This window comes from Blennius ocellaris (assembly GCF_963422515.1).
Source record: "Blennius ocellaris genome assembly, chromosome: 7".
Lineage (NCBI taxonomy): Eukaryota > Metazoa > Chordata > Actinopteri > Blenniiformes > Blenniidae > Blennius > Blennius ocellaris.
The window spans coordinates 8,418,315-8,439,578 of record NC_137656.1 but is presented as its reverse complement, the minus strand read 5'-3'; the positions used below and the strand labels follow the sequence as shown (position 1 = coordinate 8,439,578).

Genomic DNA, 21,264 nt, shown 5'->3' with positions numbered 1-21,264 from the left:
TAAGACCTCTTACAATCCTGAGAAATGAATACACTTGTAGAGTAATTACTACTGCTTTCAGGTGGATGGTGGGTATATTCTTGTTTATACTTCCTGTGAAAAGATATAATGACATGCTCCCTTAAATCCTGTGTAGTTCACTCTGAAGTTAATTGCCATAAGTTATATATTTAACTAACTATGCCTGAGTGTAGACTTTATCACATTTATCGTATTTTAATCAACATTCGATACGAGCCATTGCAGACCATGTAATAACGGAAACAAACAAACAGGCCCCAAATTACAGAACATACTTTGTTTTTTTGTCACACGTTTTCTCCACTAAGATCTGCCTCTTTAAACGACTTTGTTTTGTTTTCACTGTTTACTAGACTATAAAATCATTTATGGAAATGATTCCACACTTATGTGGTTTGAAATCGTATGTTACATGTTTATAGGCATATAATCTTTATCCAAATCTTTTTTCTTTACTTAAAAGAAGAGCTGGGAAAATAATCAAGGGAGTTTAGACATTTTAGAAATAGATGAAGTGATATTTCATGCTGCCAAACTAAAAACTTAGACTCCCCAGACAGAATATTCTCCCCCATTTATTCTTTTTTATCATAATAAATTAAAGATATTTTACCCCATTAGTGGTCTTGCTTCCTGTCTCAATTTCACCATCACTAGCAATGTTTTATTTCTGTAGTTTATTCCCACCCGGGTTTTTCATACTGTGAGGTGCAAACTGTTTTGTAAATGAGAGTATTCTTCCCAATTTAGCCTGTTAAGCCAAATTATTTACCAATTTATTAAAGGCAATATGTTGGATTTTGTTATTTTTCTGTCTACTTTGTGCATGAATTGCGGTTGCGTTTATTACCTCAATCTGTGAGCTGTCTGCTTTCAGCGCTTTTTATATTTTTTCCTCCTACTGCTTTGGATGTGTAATTTAAGATGATACCAGGGAGGTTTCTGAAAATCGGAGAAGTCATAAATTAGGCCGCACAAAAGCTTGGAGTAGATCTCTGTAGCGTATCACATCTTGAATCTCCAACGGATCAGGGAAAATACAAAAGATGGCAGCTTCCAATTTGCACAGGTGCTCATGAAAAAAAAAAAGAAGAATTCTTAGGTGTTCTTGTTACATGGAAGCAAAGAAAAGAAACACCACGTGTCTTGTGAAGCGTATCTAAAAGTCTTGTGCAAGAAATTGGTTTCTTTGGACATGTGTTTTGATGGGAAAATAGAAGCCAGGCGCAGTCGGACTATTTAAAGGCGTGTTGCAGAAAAGACGAGAGCCCAAACGGAGGTGATTCATATGGGAATGCTAAGAGGCCGGCGAAACCGCGCTTAAGTGCTGCATGCTGTTTTTGGGCTGTGGAGAGTCGAAATATCTGTCGTGCTCGCTTGACGGGGATGGCTCACAAATCTGTGGGAAGTCCAGTCCAGTGCAGCGACCCCCTCTCTCCACTCCACACTGTATAGTGCACTTTGTCGCCATGGCAACGCAGACACTAATTATTCACACTCTGTCTCTCCTCCATCCGGGCAGGCAGATCTTACTTGACCTTTTGTGGATTTAAATTGAAGGAACACCTCAGGTTCAGGGAGAGGACCATCTGGAGTCCCTCACCTTCTCCTGCGCTCCTGCTCTTTGCTGTTGTTATCAAGCCGCCGCTCGGATATGTGCTTTTGCTTTGAGTTCCGTCCAATTTCGAAGTATCACGGTTGTGGCTCGGCAGAGTGTGGTGAATCTAGGTTGCACTTCATTATTTATGTTTGTTGTCTAAACAGCAGCTTCTCCAAAGGTGTTTGGACACTCAGGAGATGATTGAGCACTGAACTGCAAGGGTTCCAAGCATGCAGCCCACGGACAAAAGCTGGCCCACCGAGTGCAATAATAACAAAGAAGAAGCTACGATTTAAAAAAAGTTTTTCACTATAAAGTGAAAATTAACAACAATTAGCATGAGGGTGAATGTGTACAACATGTAAACACTGCAGAAATCCTGCAGTTGGGATTCCAGAGTAGTTCAGTTCAGCTTTTGTTTGTGTCCCCGTAGGGCAATTAGTGTTGCAGTGAAGTAACACATAAAGAGCAGGCATGCATAGACACGGCATACTGAAACATACATGGGATACAACTTTTAAAAATCCAAGAGGGAAGGATAATGCAGTGTGATGAAACATCAGCACCAGTAAATAAATAGAACAGACATAGAACAAAAATAAACAAAAATAAGTCATCTCAGTTCATACTTTTTCTTTTTTTTTGCACTCCATTTGCTGGTTGTTTGATCCCCTTCTACTTGATTAGTTTGAACAAAGGGGGCTAAATTGAATTACATTTATTGACAGGTCCTGGTTAAAGTTACAGTGAGCCTCTGCAATCAATAGGGTTATCATATTTATTAAGGTCATGTACTAAAATGGGGAGTTTTAATTGGACATGATACTCCTCCACCACCACACCTTCCACCCAGTCATCATAAACATGCCTCCTTTTGCTTTTATCATAATTCACACAATCAATACAACTAAAGGAAACACTTTTAATTGTCTGTATTTATAGATTATTGGGGTATAATTTCTATGGTTTGTCCTTTTCTTATTGAAATGCCATGATTTATTTTATTTTCTCTTTTATTCACATTCATAAAGCTTGTCAGTACTGAATGAGTGAACATCTTTTACCAAATACAGTACAGAAACTATACCTGTGAATGCGTTTACATGAATGTTTTTGTCACATTAACTATATTACATGTTTAACATCAATTCAGATTCATTATGTTTTCCATTTTAACTTCTCAGTTTGTCTTTTGCCATAAATAGTCATGTTTGCGTGACATCCAGACACGCTGATAACATAAACCTAAATTAATATTAAAAAGTCTCAACAACAATAAATAAATAGAATGATGCATAGAAAATCATATAAAATCATGTCCTGAGATGGTAAAAGAGAGAAGCTAATTCTATGGATTATAAATGGTATGAATCACTATATTTACACTGCCCCTCCTCCCGCAGCCACCCACACACATATTTGCTAACATGAGGACTATTTATGCAGAACTCGGCTGGTTTTAAACCAATTTTACCCACCAAAGTTACTGTAGTCTTGTGCCTGCAGTTTTTTGGGGTTTGGGTATTTTTAGGAGAGCCTCTGCAGTTTGAATGGACATCAAACTACTTCAAACCCTTTCAGAGACACTATGCAAACAAGGCTGCGCGAGAAAAAGCCTTTGAAACCCTTTCCCCTCAGGGATTGGCGGTATTTGATAGTACTTTGCCAGTTGCCATCAATGGCCATTTTGCAGGGAGTTGCTTTGTGTTGAGTGAAAGCATACCGTTTGCAATTACAGTGAATCTTTGTCTCATTAAAAAGCAGCGTATGGTGCCGAACCTTGCTGCGTACGTTATGTATGCCTGCCGACGGGGATCATTTCAAACATCTGCCAAATACTGGGTTGTTTAACGTGCATTATAGCAACATGTATAATAACTTGGGTATTACCAGTTTGTTTGTGGTGATTTGTCGTGTGTGCGTACATTTCACAAGATGTTGCAAGGCGCAATATAGAAAAACAGCCTGAAGCCAGCGTGCATTCACCAAGATCTTTGACACCTGCACGAATTTCTTCGATTGATTTTCTTTGTAAATCCGATTCTTTTCATTCTTTAACAGATTGTTCCAAGCCCAGTATGTCAAAGGACCAAGCACAGCCCAGCTCCTCCATGAACATGCCTCAGTCCTTCGGCACAGCGATGGGTTTTTCCCTGTCCGAGACGCTCCTGATGGCGTCCCTGCCCAGCCTGTCCCAAAACACCAGTCAGCTGCACACCTCAGAGGACAGCATCATCTATCTCGCCCCCACCGCAGACCCAAACAAGTGCTGGCCCATCCGCCCGACGCTGCGCAACGAGCTCGACACCTTCTCCGTGCACTTCTACGTCTTCTTCGGTCCGAATATATCGATTCCACCGGACCGAGCTGCGGTGTTCGCCATCAACCTGATGCCAGTTTTAGACAGTGGCGGCGTCCTCAACATGGAGCTCAAACTCAACATTGTGAGTCCCGCAGCTCAGACAGCTGCTGCATGTTTAATGCATATGTGGGATGAGCAGAAGCACAGAATATAAGAGCTGAGCCATTGTGGTTGATGTACCAAAATTACCAACACAACCACGTTGGCTGACTTGTGAGACGAATGCTGGTTGGAGAACGGGGTGCCATCCTACAGCAGTGTGTGTGTGTGTGCATGCGTGCGTGCGCATAAGGAGACAAGTGCCAGGCTGTGTATGTATTTTTTTTTCTTTTTTCCACACACCGCTGAGGCGTCTGTCTGTGAAATAAATGTATTGTTAAATGGCCAATATGTCTTGCAAATAGTAGCAGATAACAGAATAAGCTGTTTGGCATTGTCAGAAAATATTTGATATTTTTCTTTATGAGCGCAACCGACACACTCAGCTCCGCTGCTCATCCCACAAATCTTAATCCCTCAAAGATGTGACATCATTCAGGAGGGAGGTAAACACTCTTCCTAACAGTATGCAATTTATTAATCTACCAGACACAAATTCCCACAGTTTTCCTTTTTTTTTTTTTTTTTTTTAACTATTTTACGATTGTAATTCTGCGCTGCTTGCTGATGGAGGTCCTTGGTCCAAGATGCTGGTCAGATTCCATTCCCACCCAGATCCTCCACATCCAGTATGCCTCTCCCGCATGAGGGCTCAGACTGCAATCAGAAAAGTAAATATGCAACAGTGAGTGAGGAGGAAATCCCCCACCTAGCACCAGCGCATAATTGGGCCCACAAACTTTCTGGCTGAGCTCTCCTGCTAAATATGGATGCACGTATGGTCATGGACTTTGTTGTGGGAGTTGAAAAAGTTCACAGCAAAACATGTGCCAGTGCTTGGGCTTGTGGCATATGTCTCTAATTGAGAGTGAGCAAAATGCAAAAGCAGGATTTGATATGTCTTTGTTGATCTGTCCTTTGGACAGTGGTGACATTAGTATTGCACCTGCAGTGGCTGTGGAAGGTCTGCAGGGAGGCAGAAGCTGGAGATATGCAGGCTGGCAGATGGACTGTTAAACATTTCAGTCCTCATAGAAACCAAGCCAGACAGTGTTGGAAATACTAGATGATGACGCGATAATATCCAAATAGATATCTTTGATTGTTTACTTCAAAGAAATCTCCTGACATTTTGGGAAACTTTTTTTTTTTTTTTTTGCTGCCTCCCCGAGATAGATTGATATCAGTTTCCTCTCTCTGCATTCAGAAAGATTTTGGTCAAGGACATTATTAGCCTCCAGTGCTGACAGAGGGAGAAACGTAGACTTTCCAAAATTGGAGAGAAACATGTGCCCTTGAGCAAGTCAATTCACCATAAATGTCCTGGCTCAAGCTATTATGGACACAATGATCAGTGGGTTAATCATTCACATCAATTGTTAATGAAACCAGTGAGTTACAGCCTCACTTTTGAAATATTTGTTGAAATGCGGCCCCCATGCTGTTTCTCCCTGACTTTTTAGACTCTATGGTGAGCTGAGCTAAACACATCCTTCATCACGATTCAACTCACAGAGACGAAATTGATGATCAGTCCTCTCATCAAAGCCCCAGTGCACAAACAAACAGTGTTATTTCCCAAATGTCACAGAATAACACATACAAGACTTAAGGAAATGAAAATAACTGATTGTAATTTATTGAACAGGGTATTGATTGACTTTTTGCTTGATGTGGTCACCTTTGTTTCTTTACTGGAAGGCAGCCGTGGTGCTTTTACTGTTGTGTCTTCATGTTTATGCATGTGAGCATTGCCCAACAGTTCTGTGAGAGAACCCACTCACTTGTGTGAGCTTTGCAATAAGAAAACACGGGCCTCAGCGTGCATGGATGAAGACTGATTCGTTGCCCTTTCAGTATTCAGGCCAGTGTGGTTATTAATACATAGTTTTGAGGTGTGGCATTCTGCAGAACAGAAACGACCGTGTCTTGATGACCCCTCGTCGGTGTGATCATTGCAGGACCTGCAACATGTACCGTCACGGTGTATTATTCTATAGATGAATCCCTGCCCCTCAGGAATGATCTGTCACTTGTTGTCACAAATGCAGGATCCGGCCAGTCAGCCGGTGCGGGACTGGAGCAAGGTTTTATAGAAGACAACGGCTGCAGCTGTTTGTCTGCCTTGCATCACTTCTCTGTGCAAGAGTGTGAAAGGAATGCATACGCCTTTTTATTTCCACTGATACCTCGGCTGGCAGCATATCGATTTAATCGCTTCAGAGCCATCTCTCAAAGTTTCCTTTTGGTAGGGCTTATGCAGAAAGAGATATTGTAAGCACTGCAATGGGAGTTAGTCCTTGAGACCATATCAGTGTTTGATGTTTAGCCTTTATGTGTTAGTCCTCCTTTCTATCTTTTTTTTTAACACTATGCAGCCTTCCTCAAAGTACAAGTTCAGAAGTGAATAGTGAAATATGTTTTTAGATTACTCAGTATGATGAATAGACTGTGTAATATATATTCCATATTATATTTTCAGTAGTTTCATGTGTAGATTGCATACTTTATTACTGCAGGACATTTAAACATAAACATCAATAAACTAACATAAATCACTAATGCATATAAATGTAAAAACAAAAAGTGAAATGACATATTAAAGATTACAATATTAGCTAACATTTTAATATATCTATTAACTATGACCTATTGTCAGACACCAAAACAAGCACTATTCTTTCTTAGTGTTTATCTTTAGCAATGTGAGATTTATGTGGATTGAAGCCAAATAATTTTTAACATCATAACAGTCGAGGCTGAGCTGGCGGACACCAGATTGGGATTTGTGAGTTTACATCTGGTGTGTTTACAACACACCAGGTGTGTTGTTCATCTTGAGTGACAGCATGTCAGGAGCATTCATACACCCAAATCAGCATCATCAATCTCCCGTGGAAGTAGTTATACCAACCAGCAACAATTAAGGTCATGCAAAATACAGTCTTTCACTTTAAAATACAAACTACAATGAAAGTACCCATATTTTAGCAATAGAATTGATCTGAAAACAGATGCCTGTGGTGTCGGTCCGCACATCATAATGCTCAGTTGGTGAGCTGTGCACCTAAAGCAAAACGGTTTACAGGTCAAAATAAAAGCCCTCATAGGGTTGAATCTTGTTATGACATGAGTTACGGTGGAGGGATGTGCGGCCCATATGCTCGCTTCATCAAGGCTCTCATCAGTTGGCATTCAGTCCTCTTTGGCATACAGCTTGAGTGTGACTCCTGGAAAACGTATCAAAGCAAAAAGGCACATCAGTACAAAACATCTATCTTTTTTTTTCTTCTTCTTCTTAAATGCAGAGTTGATGCACCTGTGCTGGTGTGGCGATGCTTTGCAATTGCCGTATTCTAAACTGTAGGTTTTTTCAGTCTGTATAACCTTGAGTGTTACTTTGTTGGTAGATAGCACTCCTGATTGAATTACACCTCTGCCACTCACATTCACAAGCCTCAACTAACAGCTGCATAATGGATCAGGCATATAAATCATGACATTAAACATGATTAATATTGCAGTGTTCACAGCTATGTTACTGAGTGCTTTACACCTGAAGGCAGTAAATAAAAACTCATGGAAAATTAACATTAAAATTCCAGACATGAATTTAAATGAAGGCTTAACGCAGAACAAGAAGTAAACATTAATTATCAACAGCTCCCATTATGCAACTGAAAGTGATTGAAATCTCCTTTAAAATGCTCGGCTTTGGACAGCAGAGAGGCTGAGAAGCAGCTGGCATCCAGTTTGTGGGGAAATTACATGAGCTTGACGTGGAAAACAGATTGAGCCTCAAAAGTTATCGGCAAAATCTTAATTTCAGCCGTGCGCTGATATATCAGAGGCACAGGCGACTGAGGAAACAAAGGAATTTCCTGGTTTCACCGGTACACAAATGTCTCAGATGATAGATGTGAAAAGGGATCGTGACCCATCACAAAATAATCATCTCTATCACAAGATAATCTTTCCTCCATCCATCGTGGTTTCCTGGGGAATCAGGATGTTTACGGGCAAATAACGAAAGGGAGCATTTGTCAACGTGGTAACAAGGAGCAATGATCCTTCATTATAAATTTACAGGTGGGAAGGAACATCAGCCCTGAAAGAAAGAAAAAAACAAACTCTGATTCCGAAGAATGCTTCAACCTTTTTTCTCTACTTTAAAGAATTAAAACACTGCAAACCAAAGTTTAATTGTGATGGGCAGCCAATCACCTGGGCCATATAATTAAATACTGTCTTAATGTAGACTCTTACATTTTATTGGTGACATAGTTTTCCTTTTCCTCACTTGCTTAGTCGGGTGTAATGATGTGAGACTCATGTGGATTCAAGCCAAATAACACACTTTAACCAACCTAACAAGCCCAGTAGCAGCACATATTCCGGGCTGAGGTGGGGCAGGGACACCAGATTGGGATTTATACGTTTATATGGGATGGTATTCAACTGAATCCTCACTAAACCTTGAACCTAAAACTACATTTTAGCTGCCAGCAGAACCCTTTGTGACTCTGTGAGTGGCAATACTTACTATATCCAGTATACAATATCACAATACACAATAACACAAAGCTTATTAATAGTAGACTCAGAAGAAATGTGGCTATTATGCTGATATTTTAATTCGATTTAATTCATATTCTATATTTTTGACTGATGAAATGTGTATTGCTAATAAATATCCATCGTGCTTTCCTTCATTTCAATGATGGATTAGGAACCCTAAATGTCCCATATTGGTACAGTGCATTTTGAAGTCATCCTTTAAGAAGAACTTTTGTCAATTTTAAGCATAAAATATTCCCATTTCAAAAATGGAACACGTACATTACATTGTAGAAGTAAAAACACAATCAGATATTTAATGGATGTCTCGAGTATAAAGCCTCTGTGTGGGTTTATCTGAGCCCGCGCTGGCATTAATTTCAATTTATGTCATTTTGCCTTTTTGACCTGTTGTTAAAAGATCAAGATATCAATGTCAAATCTGAAAGGATGTATGTGTGTGAGGCGATTTTCATCAGTAACTGTCCTCAAGCTGCAGTGGACTGTCAGTTTCCTTTTACAGTCAAAAAAAGCATTTCAAGTACTTAATGATTTCATATTGAACTGTTGATGAATTGGCGACCTGTCCCAGAGGAGCTCTTCCTCTGCAGATTGACAGCTATGATCAGCTGCAATCCTGTGACTTTGACTTGGATAAAGCATTAGAAAAGATGGTCTGTGAGGCCACGTTGATGTTTAGTGGTTAGCACTCCACCCTCACAGTGAAAATAACCTGATTCAGTTCTGGTGTTGAGAGCTTTGTGTATTGAGTTTGCATGTTCTCTCAGTGTTTGAATATAGGTTTTGTGGAGTTAAGTTGTAACTTTGAGTGTGTGAGAAAGACTTTTAAACAATGTCTATACTGCCTCTTTGCTCAAGACTCTTCAGGATGGGGTGGACATTATTCACTGTACAACTTCTATTACATTCCCATGTTCTTATAGAAAAACATGTTTACTTTCATGGAGATAAATCGAACAGGTCTGTTATGAGAGTTTGCTTTCTATCTTTCGTCCTTTCTCTCATAGCCCAGCATTTCAGTTTTTCAAACTGGTGTTTCTCCTCTAATCCTTCAACTTCAGACATGTAGGGGAGATTTGGGACGAACGGGGGGAAGAAGGGAGGGTTGACGATCTGGAAATGCCAGTGGGCGTGATTTAGTCTTACTATCAAGAGAGCCCATGCCAGATGGTGAGTTTAGGAAGCTTGAAATCTCAGCACCTGGCAAAGTGTTTGTTAGTCACTGCATTAATCAACAACTTTGCCAACTCCCTGCGTATACATTATGTTCATTTCGTGCTAAGGGGGTGATAGAAATCTTATTTATTCCAGAAATAATTGCCTCACGTTACCCTCACCACCACGTGGATCTCCCTTTGGAGACAAAGTAAAGGCTGGTAATGGACTGAATCTTGTTCTGCCTCCACAGTGCACTTTCTAGTTCATAATGTGGTCGGACCATTTCTACGAAACCCTTGCACGTCCTCCTGCAACTATACTTCATTCAAAACGACGGAGTGCTCCTGATGGATTAAGTCAGGAGGAATTTAGATACTTAGGAGGGTCATTGAATCCTGACTCACCTAATGTTTATCTGCTATTTGTCCTCCTGCTGTTGTGTTACCGATATACTGAATTGGACGTCAGTGGCCTCTGTTCACCCCTGCAGAATGAGGCAATTTAGATAAGCATATGCAGCTCCCAATGCTTGAATAATTCTCATGGATTTTTTTTTTAATACATGAGCATGTTAATGTATAATTGATGCTTTAAGGAGATAAACTGCCAACATCTTCATTTGCTTGCCTGAGGCAGGCAGAGAGAGAGAGCAGTTTCACTTGATTTGTTAGTTTTTAAAGTTTACTATCTTATGGCTGAGGGGAGAAAGAGACCTGAGGTAATCATGAACTGTGTGAGCTCACGGGTGGGGGAGCAGCAGATGGTTGATGGCTGGACAGATGAATGACGCCGGCTTGTGTCTCATCCTGCAGTCGACGCTGAAAGGAGCGAATGTCACGGTGTTCGGCTGCCTGAACCACGGGATGCCTCTTTTCTTACGTGAAAACGCATCGCTGAAATGCGAATCAGGTATGTCAGACTTACCTTTCAGTTCATGTCAATTTAAGAGTGAACCGTTTTGTCCTGCTGCTTTATATTCCTCCTCTTTGTTCTTCGGCAGAATCTGTGGCCGGGTTTCTCCTTTCTGTGAATGCTTCTGCTAACATCACCAAGCTGAGGATTCCCTACCCACAAACAGGCACCTGGTACCTCAGTCTGCGTTCTCTGTGCGCCACAGAACACGGGTGAGAACCACAGTCCCGCTTCACTTTAACTGCTGACAAAAAGGAGAGTTTTCTCTCTTCCTTTAATTCATTTAATACAGACATTCTACAATATGGTGAATCTTCGGTTGAATTCAGTTTTATTCATGCAGTGCCAATTGCAACAGGCATTATCTCAAGATACCTCAAAGATACATATTAAAGCAAAGGCGGGAGACAAAAGGAAATCATTTTCTTCAAGAGGAAGAAAGCTTGAGCAGGACGAAGCTTGTGAGGGATCTACGTCAGCTACGTCAGATCTGCTTGGATCAAAGTAAATAGAGACAAAGAAAAGTGTTGGGAATGTCATAGAGAGAATCAGAAGCAAAGTAAGACAAAGGTGTACAAGAACAGAGTTATTGCAGATAAACATGCAGCAAGTGAATTTCTTGGTAGGTATACACGAGAAGCTGAATCTTGGTTCTTGAGGACCAAAGCAGTGCATGTTTAGGACTTCTCCTGTTACATCACCGTGTGACTATGACAGAGTTTCGTGATAACCCTTTTCTTGCCCCAAGACACTGAACTTCCCATCTGTGTTCACGTTGCTCCCACCTTGCAGTGAAACTGTCTGACATCATTGGTGTGTGAGTTATTGTGCGTGTGAATGTGTGAGTATGGCCAATTTCACTGGTGCTGTGGTAAAGTGTACTGTTTATTTATTTTTTTGTTCAATATACAGGCAAATCATTTTAAAGCAGGTTGGTAGAACTTCCAAAAACGATAAGCCCAGAGTTTCAACAAGTAGATTGAAAAGACTGCAGCTATGCAAATAGCTCAGCTTTTATTCTTTATTCAACCCCCCAAAAATAAAACCTAGGACACTTTTACTTGCATCTCCAGACACCTTTAGTTTTGACTCTCCTGAAGAAGAGAGGCTTCATTTTATTTAAGAAATGTGGAGACCAGATTCTCCATGGCAGCACCATTGAGGCTTCACACACACTCTCAAACCCTACACAGCATTAGCCTTCTCAGAGAGTGTCTCAGCCAAAAATACAACTCACATACCACAACCATTGGTATTAACAGACATGTGCCCTACAATATAAGAAGAAAATATGGACAAAATATTCGTCGTACACAAAGGATTTCACATGCACATCACAGTGGTATGCTGTCGAGCTCATTAAACAGAGGGTGAGGTTGATGGGTGCCAGATCTTCATGCATTATTTCCAACCATGGTATGCACAATGACGGAATCCTATAGAAAAAAAGGGGGGGTGGGGGGATCTGCTAATTGAGGGTGGAGAGGGAGATTATTCCACAGAAGGGGCTTTGATAGTAAAAACATCTCCCTCCTCTCGTGCTCTTTGATGCCCTTGGTATCAAAGAAAGACCTGCACTCCGCGTTCAATGGGTTCTTGGTGGGTATAGGCAACAATTCATTTCTTGTGGTAATTAGAAGAAGGCTGTTTAGTGTTTTGAATGTTAAAAGTACTTTGAAATGAACTCCATTTTTGACAAGCAGCCAGCACAGACAGCCAAGTACAGTTGGGATATATATTCAGATTTCCTCTGAATATATGAGACACAGAAAGTGTGCCAGCAGCATCATTCATCATCAGGTGAAGCTCTTTAGTAAGTTGTTGACAGAATATCCTGACAGAAGAGCAGTAGCATGTAAGAAAAACTTGAATATTTTACCCTGCAAGTTGAAAGACCAGATATTTTTCTGATTCAGAAAACAAAAATTATAACCAAATCATAACCAAGTTAAATGAATATTAATAAATATAGTATGCAAATGATCTGCGATTCACGAATCAATATTCAAGTAATCTAGATCACTGATTCTGAACATGTAAAAACTGAAGATGGTGAGAAAGGTAAATTGTAATATATACTTGATCTTTGTTTATGGTATTAAAAAAAAAAGAAAGGTTTCCATCTTGGTGTTTTGACACACTCCACAGTCACTCTAAACTGCCATGTACAGATGCAATGAATAGCCTCATCATTAATATCAGTAATATTATTACTGCGTAATAGTCATATCAGGTATATTGTTAAGAATGTGACTAACAAACAAAACAAAATGAATAAATGAAGAAGGAGCCTTTTTATTATCAAGACCATACTTGTATTCATTTATTTCTCAGTTTAGAGAATCTCTACTCAGCAGAGTTATCTGTCATTTCAACCCACCTTTTACAACAAACCAAATAAGCCCTTTTCATCAAACGTGTCGCCGTATCTTTCAACAGGAAACGATTTGTGTAAACTGTATTCTCTGGAGCGCTCTACCCAGAAAGGCTGGGAAACATTGTTTACAAGAAGAATTTTTGCAGAGAACACTTGAGTAGCTGTTTCTCATAAATTTTTGAAAGTCTCATCATTTTTTTTTTTTTTTAGGCTTGTTCACAGCCCACCACGGAAACCTCCGTGAGACAACATTTGCTGCCAATTACAGCAAGACAAATGCAAAACAGGATACTCAATATTTCCTATAAACTCATCTTTACAAAACAGTCACTAGTTTGTTCACCAGAATCAATAATTCAGTGGCCAAATGAAGGCCACTGTTTGGATGGTGCTCACACCCCCGCGCTGCCACTTCCTCTCCCATCTGTCACTCACTGACTGGTTTGGCTCTGGCTTCATACATGGTCTTACAGGGCAAGCTAGCATATGACATGGAGGAATGCCGGATTATGATGTTTTAAAGGTCAGATTTTTCATTTAAAAACGTTTTTTTTAATCGAAGGAATTGATCTTAATTAAGCATGGACTTGGGAACATATCTTCAAAGCAGCGGTTTGTGAAATGTTTAGTGCAGAAATACTGCCTAAAGGATGACTTAAACAGCATTATTTTCAATCTTTTTTAATAAGAAATCATGGCGAGAAATAAGTTGAAACCATGGGATGTTTTTGATATAATACATTGTTTTAGATTTCTTCTTTTTTTCAAAATAACTATAATTGTGGTTGCAGATTGCAGTACACTCACGAGATATTTCTAATCTAAAGCATCCAAGAGGCACCAGAAGAGTATTTGCTTATTATTGCTTATGAATCACAACAGACAATAATAATAATGTTATTTTTTAATGTGAAAAACATAAATCTGGCATAAAACCAGCCAGGACTTCTTAGGCAATGCGTATGCGATGTGAGGTGGGGGTCTCTGCATGGGGTGGCTCTTCCTCCCATACCCCTCCTTTGAAGTATGAAAAGAGATACTTACATATTGTTTTGTTTTTATTAATATTCATTATGCTGAGTTTGTAGCTACAACACATGCAGTAGACCATGACGTGTTATAGCCACTATACACAATGCATCTTTTTTAAAGAGCCCTTTTATTTGTTGACGAGCAAATATCTTGCATTCTCCACCCTGACGTATTTCTTATTCGGAAATCAATTCAATAAATGCACCACCTTCCTTCTCAGGTTGTTTAGAGCCATTGTGGGAAATGTCACTTAAAGAAGTTTCCCATTAAGTTGTCCAAAGCAGTGATTTTCACAAGTTCATAAGTATTAGCCATTCAGCAGATTGAGCTGTTTTTCCGAGCGCTTAATGGCACGAGAATGTGGACAGAATAAAATTAGGCAGATTTTTCTGGGGCCAATCGGGAGCGCCGATTGCATTTGAATAACACACAATAACAGATGGTTTGGGACGCGGAGCCGTCTTCACACCAAAAGCTTTGTGGAGGTAGGAAAACGTGGACAACATTGAGCTTGCTGTGTGTCTGATTTCCTCACATATGCACATAATAAAACACGTTGGTCTTGTTAGAGAGTGAAAGGTGTGTTGTGACTGACAGGTGGTCCTCAAAGCCAGAATTAAGTTGATTGATACAACATAGAAATAAAGAAACAAGCAGCTGTGTCAATTAAAATAACGTGTTGTGGGAAAAGATGAGAAAGACAGTTGTTACGTCCTGGAGCTTCGTTCTCTGTAATTGATAGAAGGACTCAGCAATTAGGAAAGATACTAGTATAAGGTAGTATAAGCAAATTATGTAGCGGTCTACACTCTCGCTGTTAGTTTGAAGACTGCATAAAACATGGCCGCTATCAGTCTGTGAATTCCAAAGACGGCATGTTTCCTTTCCGAGAGAAATTGCTTGAGCAATCAAAAGTAAGGAAGATATTTTCTCTCTAAGCAAGTGGAAAAACCCCAATGGGTTTATTGAATTACTAAATGAAATTTAACTATGACACCACATTGTTCTAGTTGCATCTGTGAAGGCGCCACTGAAAGAAAAAACAAACCTTGTTAGTTGCTTTGTGAAGTTGGAGAATGCACAGGCCTGATGAAGTTGCTGACGTCTGACAAACCTGAAACAACCTTTTAATCTGTGATGTGCTGCGGTGATGACTGCGCCCGAGGATACAAAACAAAAAGAGCAAAAGCCTACAGGCACCAAAACAGCAGAGTTTTGCAAGGGCTTTGAGTGAAGTGTGCCAGCATGCCAATGCTCACACACCAGGTTTTAAACAAGAACAACTCCATTCATAAAACATCTGGGACACCGTGGAAGCTGTTCCTAAAAACTGAGTAAAATTGATGTGTAAATTTTGCATTTAAGAGAAATTAGAGGTGCTAAGCAGCAGTCGAGGCTCACAGCAAAACCACCCTGAGTTCCAGGCTTGGGGGTCTCTCTCGGTGGACTTGCATGTTTTTCCTATATGTGTGGGGTTTGTTTACTCCTGACGACGAGACACACACTCTAGCCACTTCATTAAGTACATTTCACAGTCAAATGACTTCAGCTATATAAACTGCCTTACAAAAGTCATTTAATCATTTTCAATTCATTCAATCATTTCATTTTTTTGGCCAAAATATTAGAAATACCTATCAAATGGCAATTGGTCCAGGTAAAAATCATCCAACCATTGTTTGTATGCATTACTGGAATCAATTCCTGCTAATAGTGACCAAAGAAGTACATGTTGCTCCAGTTCCAACACAAGACATGGTGTACAGTTCATTGCATCACAGAACATATATTTAAAACAAAAATCTTTTTGAAACACAAATTGAACATATTTATCTTGGAAATGGAAGAATGTATCGCAAACGCCTGGGCTAAAAAGATTAAATGTAGTATCACCTTTTTTTTTTTTTTCTCCAGAAATGTGGTTGTATAAAATGTACCATGTTCCTCTTTTTTATTTAGCACGCTGTACGGTGTTGCAGGCAAACAGAGATCAAACACCCTCTAACTGCTTGTTTGTGGCTCTTCCAGGTTTGAAGCATGCACTAATATCACGGCAGAGGTCTACATGCGCTCCTACCTGACTCCATGCATCAATGACTGTGGCACGTACGGACAGTGCAAACTTCTCCGCACCAACAACTACCTTTATGCTGCATGTGAATGCAAAGCAGGTAAGAGCTAAAAATACAATCCTAAGGACTGAGAATGGAGTCTGACAAACATACCAAATAACCTGCATCATAAATTTAGTGTGTTTGCCTCCATGACTATGTAATGATGAGGGGGTGTTCCCGTTCCAGTATATTCGAATTGCCTAATATGGAATGTGCACTGCAATTTACTTTTTTAAACTTTTTTATTTTTATTTTTTTTGCAAAAATTCAGATTTCTTTGCTGTAACTCTCCAATACGTTTTGTATTCTTCCCCCACCTACATGCCCAACTGCACAGTTTGTGTTTGTGTAGGCTCAAAGCACCATCATATCACTCAATGTTGACTGCAAGCAAATATGCACAGGAGCTATAGCACTTCCAGCAGATAATTCTCGTGTAAACAGGGTCAAAAGCACATAAAAACACTCATTTAAATACTGCTGTCTGTCTGTAATGTCTCACTGTTACCCTTAGTAAATCACCCACGAAGCACATGCAAATTGAAAGTGCAATCTATTCAGGTGGGGGTGCACGTTAGCATGCTTTATGCAGGGTCACAGTAAATCAGGTCCTATGTGCATTGTCGTTGCAGTTTTCAGGCACCAATGCAAAGTGTTTTTCCTTGTTTCTTCTGAATTCAACCAGTGGGGATTGGAGGACTTTCTGTTGGGAGTTTGCATGTTCTCCCCGTGCATGTAGGATTTTTCTTTTCTTTTCTTTGGACACTCTAGTTTCATCCAATATTCCAAAAAACATGCATGGATTGTATCAAGATTTTCACCACAAATAAATATTAAGTCATAAAAGATATTAAGTCACAAAATTCAATTTTGGAGATAATCTGGATCCGGATTCTGAATCCAGATAAAACATTTTTTTAGGCTTTTAAGGATTACAGTACGTCAAAACTACATCACAGATTTTATCCAAATTTTCACCACTGATAGATGGAACCTTTGGCGGATATCAGAAATCTTTGATTGCTCTTGTTTAATATCAATATATTACTGGCCAAAAAAACTGCAAGCTACTTTATAGAACTGAAAAAAAACCTGTTGTTTTTATATAATTAATTATTTTCCCATTTCTCAATTTGTGTTTGGTAATCAGTGGAAAGTGTGACCATGAAATGATGATAGGACTTGCTGTTCGCCAGTCAAAAGGATTTTTTTCTTTGCATAAAAGATAAGAATGTACTTTCTGTGAGGAAATGAGGCTATCACTGCTGCAAAGAATTGCTAATTTGCTGTAAAATACATCATTCAAAGTGACAAGAAAATGGGAGAGAGGCAGGTGAGACAGCACAGATCATATCCCACGAGTGAACTGCCAGCTCTGCAATGAAATCATATGTGCCACCATCCAGTGAGCCTGTTATTAATCTTCTAATATAAGCCGTTTGGATAAGACAATAAAACAGGGTCTTAATTATGAGCAGCTTTTCAATAAAAGATGAGCTTACGAAACCAAACAAAGCTTGTCCTCTGAGGCTTTTAAAAAAAATCCTGCCTTTGATCTTCTTTTATCGGAGCCGGTTTCTCTTCAGCTAAATTCATTGTCATACTTCACATGTGTGACTGCTTCCTGGCAGGCTCTTTGCATTCAGCACTTGCCCTTGGCCCGTCTCACACAGCAAAACCTCTGTTCAGCGGTGCTCACGAATATCTAATTCACAATGTCTCATCCAATACACCCCTTGATAAGGATCCAGTGTGGCAAAGTGGGGGCGATTTAAAATAGAAAGGAGTTCACACCAGGAGGCTCCATTGTGCAGGATAAACAACTTCACACATTGTTTTTCTTCCCCCCCAACTCCTTTTTTTTTTTTTTTCTTAAGAGAAATGTGTGCTGGTAAGAGCTGGCTGATGAAGCATTCATCTTGTCAGGAGATGAATATTTTATGCATTGTGAGAGATACAGTAAATTCAAAGGATAAGACAGTTTCATCTGTAAAAGAGTTTCTCCTCACTCATCAACTGGAATATTTCAAAAGTCTTCCCTGAAGTTCATTCAGAGTTTAAGAACGACAGAAGTCATTTTCACTTTTCTTTTCTTTTTTTAACAATCTATGAAGCCCATCAACACAAAGGTTCTGTTAGATCTCTTTTTTTCTCACTCGAGGCGTGACTTACTCCATATGTATGTCATCTTTGTGTGTTTGTGTAAGGTTGGGAAGGCTGGGGATGCACAGACAACTCAGAGGCCTACTCCTACAGTTTCCAGCTGCTCTCTACCCTGCTGCTCTGCCTCAGCAACCTGATGTTTGTCCCGCCCGTTGCCATCGCCATTCGAAGCCACTACCTCCTGGAGGCCTCAGTCTACATCTTCACCATGTTTTTCTCCACTGTGAGTCATTCCCATCTTGTACCAGCACAAATTTAGTGTTTGCAAAGCGGCTTTATCTGTGACTGTTCATCATAATGCAACGTGAGAAATATAAAGTAGGTTGTGTTCATTGACTGACATCCTTCGATTGTGCATACAAACACATATGAGCATGACTGAGTATGCAATAAGTGAAAGACAGATATCTGTCACTTTTATAAGAATCTAGCTGATTAAAAGTGGTTTAAAATAATCTCAGATGGCTAAAATTGCTGGCACAAAATATGGAAGATCTCACTGTATGCAGATGATTTACGCCTCTTTAAGAATGTTCAGTCTGGATTTGTGACAGAAATGATTAAGCTTACTAATGTCTATAGTGAGCCTCTTTAAAGTTTTTAACATCAAATATTCTTCTTCTCTTTTTACATTTGACAGGTGCATTGCTGTCTGATTTCTAATAATAAGTCCTAATAACAACCCTGTTGTGCACAATGGACTTTTTAATTAAATCCATCTGCCATAGTGCTTGGTGATTCATTATTAGATACTTTGTCTCTATTCTTCACATTTGCCAGTATTAACTGATTAAACAATTGATTGTTTGCGTTCTCTCATTTAGAAAATATATAAAAAGACAATGTTGTGTTATCTTTGTGTCTTTTAGTCAGAAATGTATAAAAACCAGGAAATAATGTTTGCTAGTCCTTGGAGTTTAATGCACATAATCTCCTGTCAGCGTTCTTTTATTCTTGTTAAACATACTCCTGAGTCTTTATCCTTTTTCTAGTTATTTTCTCAGACACAAGTTTGTAAAGAAACGGTCAGCACACACTTTCTGAGATGTGAGAAATGGATCCCTTTATAGGGGATGATTGTCCCTCTTGTATTCACCAAGCAAATAGTCAGGCTCAGTTGAGCAATATGCAACATAACAAAGAAAACACATACTACTCATCACACAGTGGTGCGCCTAATAGCTTAGCTGTTGGATAACAGAGGGAAAAGACGACTGCACATCCATCTGTTGTGATTTGTACAAACAGTGTTTTATCTGCTTTCCTCCTCTCCCCTCACAGTTCTACCATGCCTGTGACCAGCCGGGTATTGTCGTTTTCTGCATCATGGAGTATGATGTGCTCCAGTTTTGTGACTTCCTTGGGTCACTCATGTCAGTGTGGGTCACTGTCATCGCTATGGCTCGGTTAAAGTCCATCATAAAACAGGTATGTTTGCATTTATCTAAGTCTCACTCATAGCCAGATTGATACATATTCTTATATTTATACATTGTTTCTTGTTCACTTAGTGAAGTACTGATTTACATCACTGAACCACTTTCAAGTAATTACATTATCACGTTCTGTTGTCGTACACACGGCATTTAGTGATTTATCGTGGAAGCGGGTTCCCACATGACTTTGTCGTGCTGACACTGATCACACCATCTTCTCTACCTCCCATTGTTTTATTGTCAGCTGCTCATACCTGTCACCTCATAAAGTGCTTGCGCCGCAGACCGGCATTTCTTCCTGCCCTAAGCTGCGAGCTAACAAGCGGCACATCAGCTCAGCTTCTTTGGCGCACCGCAGAGGTCACAACCTCCGACTTCACCCACGAATGTGCTGATTGTCTGAGTTACGGTGCTAAACGGACAAGCGGCCATTCAGGAGAGCACCTTGACCTGTTTGATTTACTTGTCACTTTTTGCAATACGGGCAACAATTCAGACATCTGGAACCGGGCATCCTCGGATTTCTGCTGCCGTGCAGTCTGGCAGCATGTGAAACTCAGCGCTCCGATATCAGTGTAGTGAGAGACAACTTGTGAAAAGCCCCGAAGCAGAGAGATGTTAGAGGACAGGGAAGCGGCGGAGCCGAGCAGGAGAGCTATAAATGAGCACCCCATATGCCTCAATTCTTTAGTCCTAAATTAAAAGATCAACATGTTATAATCAGCAGCGTGAGACGCTGTATTCTGTGGGTGTGGACATATTGTGGTGGATAACGGTAAACACTAACAGGTGCACCTTCTCCCTGGGTCACTCCCTGGCTGCAAACCAAGATGGAGCAGTCTCAAGAAAAGTGTGTGTGTGTGTGTGTGTGTGTGTGTGTGTGTGTGTGTGTGTGTGTGTGTGTGTGTGTGTGTGTGTGTGTGTGTGTGTGTGTGTGTGTGTGTGTGTGTGTGTGTGTGTGTGTGTCCACGTCCATAAATGAGACAGGGAGAGGGGAGGTGGAGTAGCGGGAGGGAACATCTGCTGTTCTCTAGAGTTTTCATTTTTGCTTAGCACTGCAGTATGCGGTCGCTAATCAAATCGCACATGTCGGGACTGGCAAGTGGAGCTGTGTGTGTTTGTGTAGACACGCTGTATGTATGTATTGGGTTGTTTGTTTATGTGTGTGTTCTTTAATGTGCTTGGCCACAACAGGAGGGGTAGAGACACCCACAAGTATTTGATATTGTATGAGCTCGTGACTTTTGGACCTTCAAAGCTCACAGATAGGTCAGCACAATATGCTCCAAGGACTTTGCGATACTTCACAAAATTTAAGAACTTGAGGAGATTTATTAGTCTCAACTCACTGAAGGTTATTGTAACTGAATCATATAAATCAGTTGAAAGGACATTTATGTTTTTCATGAAAT

General features: G+C 40.0%; 1 protein-coding gene across 1 annotated transcript in view; it reads left to right on the top strand.

Annotated features, from left to right (window-relative positions):
- The window catches only part of tmem8b (transmembrane protein 8B), a gene marked incomplete at both ends in the record, with an annotated part of 43,578 nt that overhangs the window by 13,015 nt on the left and 9,299 nt on the right, over positions 1–21,264 (top strand). The window contains 6 exons of the mRNA XM_080499962.1: positions 3,683–4,065; positions 10,631–10,727; positions 10,819–10,942; positions 16,168–16,310; positions 18,461–18,639; positions 19,698–19,844. Of these exons, the coding sequence (XP_080356088.1) occupies positions 3,683–4,065; positions 10,631–10,727; positions 10,819–10,942; positions 16,168–16,310; positions 18,461–18,639; positions 19,698–19,844 (1,073 nt within the window). The remainder of the gene's footprint in view (positions 1–3,682; positions 4,066–10,630; positions 10,728–10,818; positions 10,943–16,167; positions 16,311–18,460; positions 18,640–19,697; positions 19,845–21,264) is intronic.